The 9,823-nt window shown below is 53.9% G+C and overlaps 1 protein-coding gene across 1 annotated transcript in view; it reads right to left on the bottom strand.

Annotated features, from left to right (window-relative positions):
- Positions 1 to 7,828: 7,828 nt before the first annotated feature.
- The window catches only part of LOC138770921 (phospholipid scramblase 3-like), a 51,987-nt gene continuing 49,992 nt past the window's right edge, over positions 7,829 to 9,823 (bottom strand). Inside the window, exon 8 of the mRNA XM_069950242.1 lies at positions 7,829 to 8,165. Within this exon, the coding sequence (XP_069806343.1) occupies positions 8,109 to 8,165 (57 nt within the window). The 3' untranslated portion in view covers positions 7,829 to 8,108. The remainder of the gene's footprint in view (positions 8,166 to 9,823) is intronic.

Here is a 9,823-nt window from a genome sequence, read left to right as displayed (position 1 = left end):
ATAGTCCTTGGTGTAGCAGTATATACTATGTGAGGAGTGCGGAGCGTATACCCTGCTGCGGGGGCATATAGTCCTTGGTGTAGCGGTATATACTATGTATGTGAGGGGTGCGGAGCGTATACCCTGCTGCGGGGGCATATAGTCCTTGGTGTAGCAGTATATACTATGTATGTGAGGAGTGCGGAGCGTATAGCCTGCTGCGGGGGCATATAGTCCTTGGTGTAGCAGTATATACTATGTATGTGAGGGGTGCGGAGCGTATACCCTGCTGCGGGGGTATATAGTCCTTGGTGTAGCAGTTTACACTATGTATGTGAGGGGTGCGAAGCGTATACCCTGCTGCGGGGGCATATAGTCCTTGGTGTAGCAGTATATACTATGTGAGGGGTGCGGAGCGTATACACTGCTGCGGGGGCATATAGTCCTTGGTGTAGCAGTATATACTATGTATGTGAGGGGTGCGGAGCGTATACCCTGCTGCGGGGGTATATAGTCCTTGGTGTAGTGGTATATACTATGGAGGAGTGCGGAGCGTATACACTGCTGCGGGGGCATATAGTCCTTGGTGTAGCAGTATATACTATGTATGTGAGGGGTGCGGAGCGTATACACTGCTGCGGGGGCATATAGTCCTTGGTGTAGTGGTATATACTATGTGAGGGGTGTGCGGAGCGTATACACTGCTGCGGGGGCATATAGTCCTTGGTGTAGCGGTATACACTATGTATGTGAGGGGTGCGGAGTGTATACACTGCTGTGGGGGCATATAGTCCTTGGTGTAGCAGTATATACTATGTGAGGGGTGCGGTGTGTATACACTGCTGTGGGGGCATATAGTCCTTGGTGTAGCAGTATATACTATGTGAGGGGTGCGGAGCGTATACCCTGCTGCGGGGGCATATAGTCCTTGGTGTAGCAGTATATACTATGTGAGGGGTGCGGAGCGTATACCCTGCTGCGGGGCATATAGTCCTTGGTGTAGCAGTATATTCTATGTGAGGGGTGCGGAGCGTATATCCTGCTGCGGGGGCATATAGTCCTTGGTGTAGCAGTATATACTATGTGAGGGGTGCGGAGCGTATACCCTGCTGCGGGGGCATATAGTCCTTGGTGTAGCGGTATATACTATGTATGTGAGGGGTGCGGAGCGTATACCCTGCTGCGGGGGCATATAGTCCCTTGGTGTAGCGGTATATACTATGTATGTGAGGGGTGCGGAGCGTATACCCTGCTGCGGGGGCATATAGTCCTTGGTGTAGCAGTATATACTATGTGAGGGGTGTGCGGAGCGTATACCCTGCTGCAGGGGCATATAGTCCTGGGTGTAGCAGTATATACTATGTATGTGAGGGGTGCGGAGCGTATACCCTGCTGCGGGGGCATATAGTCCTTGGTGTAGCAGTATATACTATGTGAGGGGTGCGGAGCATATACCCTGCTGCGGAGGCATATAGTCCTTGGTGTAGCAGTATATACTATGTATGTGAGGGGTGCGGAGCGTATACCCTGCTGCGGGGGCATATAGTCCTTGGTGTAGCAGTATATACTATGTGAGGGGTGCGGAGCGTATACACTGCTGCGGGGGCATATAGTCCTTGATGTAGCAGTATACACTATGTATGTGAGGGGTGCGGAGCGTATACCCTGCTGCGGGGTCATATAGTCCATGGTGTAGCAGTATATACTATGTGAGGGGTGCGGAGCGTATACCCTGCTGCGGGGGTATATAGTCCTTGGTGTAGCAGTATATACTATGTATGTGAGGGGTGCGGAGCGTATACCCTGCTGCGGGGTCATATAGTCCATGGTGTAGCAGTATATACTATGTGAGGGGTGCGGAGCGTATACCCTGCTGCGGGGGTATATAGTCCTTGGTGTAGCAGTATATACTATGTATGTGAGGGGTGCGGAGCGTATACCCTGCTGCGGGGGTATATAGTCCTTGGTGTAGCAGTATATACTATGTGAGGGGTGCGGAGCATATACCCTGCTGTGGGGGCATATAGTCCTTGGTGTAGCAGTATATACTATGTGAGGGGTGCGGAGCGTATACCCTGCTGCGGGGGCATATAGTCCTTGGTGTAGTGGTATATACTATGTATGTGAGGGGTGCGGAGCGTATACCCTGCTGCGGGAGCATATAGTCCTTGGTGTAGTGGTATATACTATGTGAGGGGTGCGGAGCGTATACCCTGCTGCGGGGGCATATAGTCCTTGGTGTTGCAGTATATACTATGTATGTGAGGGGTGCGGAGCGTATACCCTGCTGCGGGGCATATAGTCCTTGGTGTAGCAGTATATACTATGTATGTGAGGGGTGCGGAGCGTATACCCTGCTGCGGGGGCATATAGTCCTTGGTGTATGAGTATATACTATGTATGTGAGGGGTGCGGAGCGTATACCCTGCTGCGGGGGCATATAGTCCTTGGTGTAGCAGTATATACTATGTATGTGAGGGGTGCGGAGCATATACCCTGCTGCGGGGGCATATAGTCCTTGGTGTAGCAGTATATACTATGTGAAGGGTGCGGAGTGTTTACCCTGCTGCGGGGGCATATAGTCCTTGGTGTAGCAGTATATACTATGTGAGGGGTGCGGAGCGTATACCCTGCTGCGGGGGCATATAGTCCTTGGTGTAGTGGTATATACTATGTGAGGGGTGCGGAGCGTATACCCTGCTGCGGGGGCATATAGTCCTTGGTGTAGTGGTATATACTATGTGAGGGGTGCGGAGCGTATACCCTGCTGCGGGGGCATATAGTCCTTGGTGTAGTGGTATATAATATGTATGTGAGGGGTGCGGAGCGTATACCCTGCTGCGGGCGCATATAGTCCTTGGTGTTGCAGTATATACTATGTATGTGAGGGGTGCGGAGCGTATACCCTGCTGCGGGGCATATAGTCCTTGGTGTAGCAGTATATACTATGTATGTGAGGGGTGCGGAGCGTATACCCTGCTGCGGGGGCATATAGTCCTTGGTGTAGCAGTATATACTATGTATGTGAGGGGTGCGGAGCGTATACCCTGCTGCGGGGTCATATAGTCCTTGGTGTAGCAGTATATACTATGTATGTTAGGGGTGCGTAGCGTATACCCTGCTGCGGTGGGTATATAGTCCTTGGTGTAGCAGTATATACTATGTGAGGGCTGCGGAGCATATACCCTGCTGTGGGGGCATATAGTCCTTGGTGTAGTGGTATATACTATGTATGTGAGGGGTGCGGAGCCTATACCCTGCTGCGGGGGCATATAGTCCTTGGTGTAGTGGTATATACTATGTGAGGGGTGCGGAGCGTATACCCTGCTGCGGGGGCATATAGTCCTTGGTGTAGCAGTATATACTATGTATGTGAGGGGTGCGGAGCCTATACCCTGCTGCGGGGGCATATAGTCCTTGGTGTAGCAGTATATACTATGTATGTGAGGGGTGCGGAGCATATACCCTGCTGCGGGGGCATATAGTCCTTGGTGTAGCAGTATATACTATGTGAGGGGTGCGGAGCGTATACCCTGCTGCGGGGGCATATAGTCCTTGGTGTAGCAGTATATACTATGTGAGGGGTGCGGAGCGTATACCCTGCTGCAGGGGGCATATAGTCCTTGGTGTAGCTGGTATATACTATGTGAGGGGTGCGGAGCGTATACCCTGCTGCGGGGGCATATAGTCCTTGGTGTAGCAGTATATACTATGTGAGGGGTGCGGAGCGTATACCCTGCTGCGGGGGCATATAGTCCCTTGGTGTAGCAGTATATACTATGTGAGGGGTGCGGAGCGTATACCCTGCTGCGGGGGCATATAGTCCTTGGTGTAGCAGTATATACTATGTGAGGGGTGCGGAGCGTATACCCTGCTGCGGGGGCATATAGTCCTTGGTGTAGCAGTATATACTATGTGAGGGGTGCGGAGCGTATACCCTGCTGCGGGGGCATATAGTCCTTGGTGTAGCAGTATATACTATGTGAGGGGTGCGGAGCGTATACCCTGCTGCGGGGGCATATAGTCCTTGGTGTAGCAGTATACACTATGTATGTGAGGGGTGCGGAGCGTATACCCTGCTGCGGGGGCATATAGTCCTTGGTGTAGCAGTATATACTATGTGAGGGGTGGGGAGCGTATACCCTGCTGTCGGGGGCATATAGTCCTTGGTGTAGCAGTATATACTATTGTGAGGGGTGCGGAGCGTATACCCTGCTGCGGGGCATATAGTCCTTGGTGTATCAGTATATACTATGTGAGGGGTGCGGAGCGTATACCCTGCTGCGGGGGCATATAGTCCTTGGTGTAGTGGTATATACTATGTGAGGGGTGCGGAGCGTATACCCTGCTGCGGGGGCATATAGTCCTTGGTGTAGCAGTATATACTATGTATGTGAGGGGTGCGGAGCGTATACCCTGCTGCGGGGGCATATAGTCCTTGGTGTAGCAGTATATACTATGTGAGGGGTGTCGGAGCGTATACCCTGCTGCGGGGGCATATAGTCCTTGGTGTAGCAGTATATACTATGTGAGGGGTGCGGAGCGTATACCCTGCTGCGGGGGCATATAGTCCTTGGTGTAGTGGTATATACTATGTGAGGGGTGCGGAGCGTATACCCTGCTGCGGGGGCATATAGTCCTTGGTGTAGTGGTATATACTATGTGAGGGGTGCGGAGCGTATACCCTGCTGCGGGGGCATATAGTCCTTGGGTGTAGTGGTATATAATATGTATGTGAGGGGTGCGGAGCGTATACCCTGCTGCGGGCGCATATAGTCCTTGGTGTTGCAGTATATACTATGTATGTGAGGGGTGCGGAGCGTATACCCTGCTGCGGGGGCATATAGTCCTTGGTGTAGCAGTATATACTATGTATGTGAGGGGTGCGGAGCGTATACCCTGCTGCGGGGGCATATAGTCCTTGGTGTAGCAGTATATACTATGTATGTGAGGGGTGCGGAGCGTATACCCTGCTGCGGGGTCATATAGTCCTTGGTGTAGCAGTATATACTATGTATGTTAGGGGTGCGTAGCGTATACCCTGCTGCGGTGGGTATATAGTCCTTGGTGTAGCAGTATATACTATGTGAGGGCTGCGGAGCATATACCCTGCTGTGGGGGCATATAGTCCTTGGTGTAGTGGTATATACTATGTATGTGAGGGGTGCGGAGCGTATACCCTGCTGCGGGGGCATATAGTCCTTGGTGTAGTGGTATATACTATGTGAGGGGTGCGGAGCGTATACCCTGCTGCGGGGGCATATAGTCCTTGGTGTAGCAGTATATACTATGTATGTGAGGGGTGCGGAGCCTATACCCTGCTGCGGGGGCATATAGTCCTTGGTGTAGCAGTATATACTATGTATGTGAGGGGTGCGGAGCATATACCCTGCTGCGGGGGCATATAGTCCTTGGTGTAGCAGTATATACTATGTGAGGGGTGCGGAGCGTATACCCTGCTGCGGGGGCATATAGTCCTTGGTGTAGCAGTATATACTATGTGAGGGGTGCGGAGCGTATACCCTGCTGCAGGAGCATATAGTCCTTGGTGTAGTGGTATATACTATGTGAGGGGTGCGGAGCGTATACCCTGCTGCGGGGGCATATAGTCCTTGGTGTAGCAGTATATACTATGTGAGGGGTGCGGAGCGTATACCCTGCTGCGGGGGCATATAGTCCTTGGTGTAGCAGTATATACTATGTGAGGGGTGCGGAGCGTATACCCTGCTGCGGGGGCATATAGTCCTTGGTGTAGCAGTATATACTATGTGAGGGGTGCGGAGCGTATACACTGCTGCGGGGGCATATAGTCCTTGGTGTAGCAGTATATACTATGTGAGGGGTGCGGAGCGTATACCCTGCTGCGGGGGCATATAGTCCTTGGTGTAGCAGTATATACTATGTGAGGGGTGCGGAGCGTATACCCTGCTGCGGGGGCATATAGTCCTTGGTGTAGCAGTATACACTATGTATGTGAGGGGTGCGGAGCGTATACCCTGCTGCGGGGGCATATAGTCCTTGGTGTAGCAGTATATACTATGTGAGGGGTGCGGAGCGTATACCCTGCTGCGGGGGCATATAGTCCTTGGTGTAGCAGTATATACTATGTGTGCGGAGCGTATACCCTGCTGCGGGGGCATATAGTCCTTGGTGTAGCAGTATATACTATGTATGTGAGGGGTGCGGAGCGTATACCCTGCTGCGGGGGCATATAGTCCTTGGTGTAGTGGTATATACTATGTGAGGGGTGCGGAGCGTATACCCTGCTGCGGGGGCATATAGTCCTTGGTGTAGCAGTATATACTATGTGAGGGGTGCGGAGCGTATACCCTGCTGCGGGGGCATATAGTCCTTGGTGTAGCAGTATATACTATGTGAGGGTGCGGAGCGTATACCCTGCTGCGGGGGCATATAGTCCTTGGTGTAGCAGTATATACTATGTGAGGGGTGCGGAGCGTATACCCTGCTGCGGGGGCATATAGTCCTTGGTGTAGTAGGTATATACTATGTGAGGGGTGCGGAGCGTATACCCTGCTGCGGGGGCATATAGTCCTTGGTGTAGCAGTATATACTATGTATGTGAGGGGTGCGGAGCGTATACCCTGCTGCGGGGGCATATAGTCCTTGGTGTAGTGGTATATACTATGTGAGGGGTGCGGAGCGGTATACCCTGCTGCGGGGGCATATAGTCCTTGGTGTAGCAGTATATACTATGTGAGGGGTGCGGAGCGTATACCCTGCTGCGGGGGCATATAGTCCTTGGTGTAGCAGTATATACTATGTATGTGAGGGTGCGGAGCGTATACCCTGCTGCGGGGGCATATAGTCTTGGTGTAGCAGGTAGATACTATGGGCAGAGAGTCCTTGGTGTAGCAGTATTACATGCTGAGGGGGCGGAGCGTATACCCTGCTGCGGGGGCATATAGTCCTTGGTGTAGCAGTATATACTATGTATGTGAGGGGTGCGGAGCGTATACCCTGCTGCGGGGGCATATAGTCCTTGGTGTAGTGCAGTATATACTATGTGAGGGGTGCAGAGCGTATCCCCTGCTGCGGGGGAATATGAGTCCTTGTGTGCGGTATATACTATGTGAGGTGTCAGGTTTGCGGAGCGTATGAACAACAACTGAGGAGTGCTTGCGGGGCAATATAGTGTGCCTTGGTGGTAGCAGTATTACTAGTGAGGGGTCAGAGCGTATACCCCCTGCTGCGGGGGCGTATAGAGTCCTTGTGTAGCGGTATATACTATGTGAGGAGATGCGGAGCGTATACACTGCTGCGGGGCATATAGTCCCTTGGTGTAGCAGTATATACTAGTATGTGAGGGTGCGGAAGCGTATACCCTGCTGCGGGGGCATATATTCCTTGGTGTAGGCAGTATATACTATGTATGTGAGGGGTGCGGAGCGTAATACACTGCTGCGGGGCATATAGTCCTTGGTGTAGTGTATATACTATGTGAGGGTTGTCCGGAGCGTATACCCCTGCTTCGGGGCATATAGTCCCTTGTGTAGCAGTATAAACAACTATGTATGTGAGGGGTGCGTGAGCGTATACCCGGCTGCGGGGGCATATAGTCCTTGGTGTAGCAGTATATACTATGTATGTGAGGGGTGCGGAGCGTATACCCTGCTGCGGGGGCATATAGTCCTTGGTGTAGTGGTATTTACTATGTGAGGGGTGCGGAGCGTATACCCTGCTGCGGGGGCATATAGTCCTTGGTGTAGTGGTATATACTATGTGAGGGGTGCGGAGCGTATACCCTGCTGCGGGGGCATATAGTCCTTGGTGTAGTGGTATATACTATGTGAGGGGTGCGGAGCGTATACCCTGCTGCGGGGGTCACTCATTCACATCAACAAATATCAACTTTTATTTATTTTATAAGAATAATTATACTGTGACACAATATTGCAGGAGGGTTCCTGTGGGTATCGGGGTATATGGGGGACAGGGGGCGGAGTGAGGTTATTACCATGTGCCGCCGGCCATCACAGTATATGGGGGGGAGGGGGGGCTGACTGTTACAAACTGAAAGGGTTAAAGGTGAAATAATTCTGCCGCTCTCACACGTTATCACCACATATGTAGCGGGATATGCGGCGGGCGTAGGAGTCATGTGACTCTTATTAATGGGTTCGCGCCTGTGTCCGTAATCGCCTCCGCTTCGCTTTGATGAGATTGTACTGAAAGAGGAAGAAACAAAACATTGAATTATTACACGAGCGTAACACCTGCCCCCATACCATCCCACTGCCCATCACCTGCCCCCATACCATCCCACTGCCCATCACCTGCCCCCATACCATCCCACTGCCCATCACCTGCCCCCATACCATCCCACTGCCCATCACCTGCCCCCATACCATCCCACTGCCCATCACCTGCCCCTATACCATCCCACTGCCCATCACCTGCCCCCATACCATCCCACTGCCCATCACCTGCCCCCATACCATCCCACTGCCCATCACCTGCCCCCATACCATCCCACTGCCCATCACCTGCCCCCATACCATCCCACTGCCCATCACCTGCCCCTATACCATCCCACTGCCCATCACCTGCCCCTATACCATCCCACTGCCCATCACCTGCCCCCATACCATCCCACTGCCCATCACCTGCCCCCATACCATCCCACTGCCCCTCACCTGCCCCCATACCATCCCACTGCCCATCACCTGCCCCCATACCATCCCACCGCCCATCACCTGCCCCCATACCATCCCACTGCCCATCACCTGCCCCCATACCATCCCACTGCCCATCACCTGCCCCTATACCATCCCACTGCCCATCACCTGCCCCCATACCATCCCACTGCCCATCACCTGCCCCCATACCATCCCACTGCCCATCACCTGCCCCCATACCATCCCACTGCCCATCACCTGCCCCCATACCATCCCACTGCCCATCACCTGCCCCTATACCATCCCACTGCCCATCACCTGCCCCTATACCATCCCACTGCCCATCACCTGCCCCCATACCATCCCACTGCCCATCACCTGCCCCTATACCATCCCACTGCCCATCACCTGCCCCCATACCATCCCACTGCCCATCACCTGCCCCCATAACATCCCACTGCCCATCACCTGCCCCCATACCATCCCACTGCCCATCACCTGCCCCCATACCATCCCAGTGCCCATCACCTGCCCCCATACCCTCCCAGTGCCCATCACCTGCCCCCATACCATCCCACCGCCCATCACCTGCCCCCATACCATCCCACTGCCCATCACCTGCCCCCATACCATCCCACTGCCCCTCACCTGCCCCCATAACATCCCACTGCCCATCACCTGCCCCCATACCATCCCACTGCCCCTCACCTGCCCCCATACCATCCCACTGCCCATCATCTGCCCCCATACCATCCCACTGCCCCTCACCTGCCCCCATAACATCCCACTGCCCATCACCTGCCCCCATACCATCCCACTGCCCGTCACCTGCCCCCATAACATCCCACTGCCCGTCACCTGCCCCCATACCATCCCACTGCCCGTCACCTGCCCCCATACCATCCCACTGCCCATCACCTGCCCCCATAACATCCAACTGCCCATCACCTGCCCCCGTACCATCCCACTGCCCATCACCTGCCCCCGTACCATCCCACCGCCCATCACCTGCCCCCGTACCATCCCACTGCCCATCACCTGCCCCCATACCATCCCACTGCCCCTCACCTGCCCCCATACCATGCCACTGCCCATCACTTGCCCCCATACCATCCCACCGCCCATCACCTGCCCCCATAACATCCCACCGCCCATCACCTGCCCCCATAACATCCCACCGCCCATCACCTGCCCCCATAACATCCCAC

The sequence above is a fragment of the Dendropsophus ebraccatus genome, chromosome 1 (genome assembly GCF_027789765.1).
Source record: "Dendropsophus ebraccatus isolate aDenEbr1 chromosome 1, aDenEbr1.pat, whole genome shotgun sequence".
NCBI classification, from domain to species: domain Eukaryota; kingdom Metazoa; phylum Chordata; class Amphibia; order Anura; family Hylidae; genus Dendropsophus; species Dendropsophus ebraccatus.
This window is presented reverse-complemented; position numbering and strand designations above follow the sequence as displayed.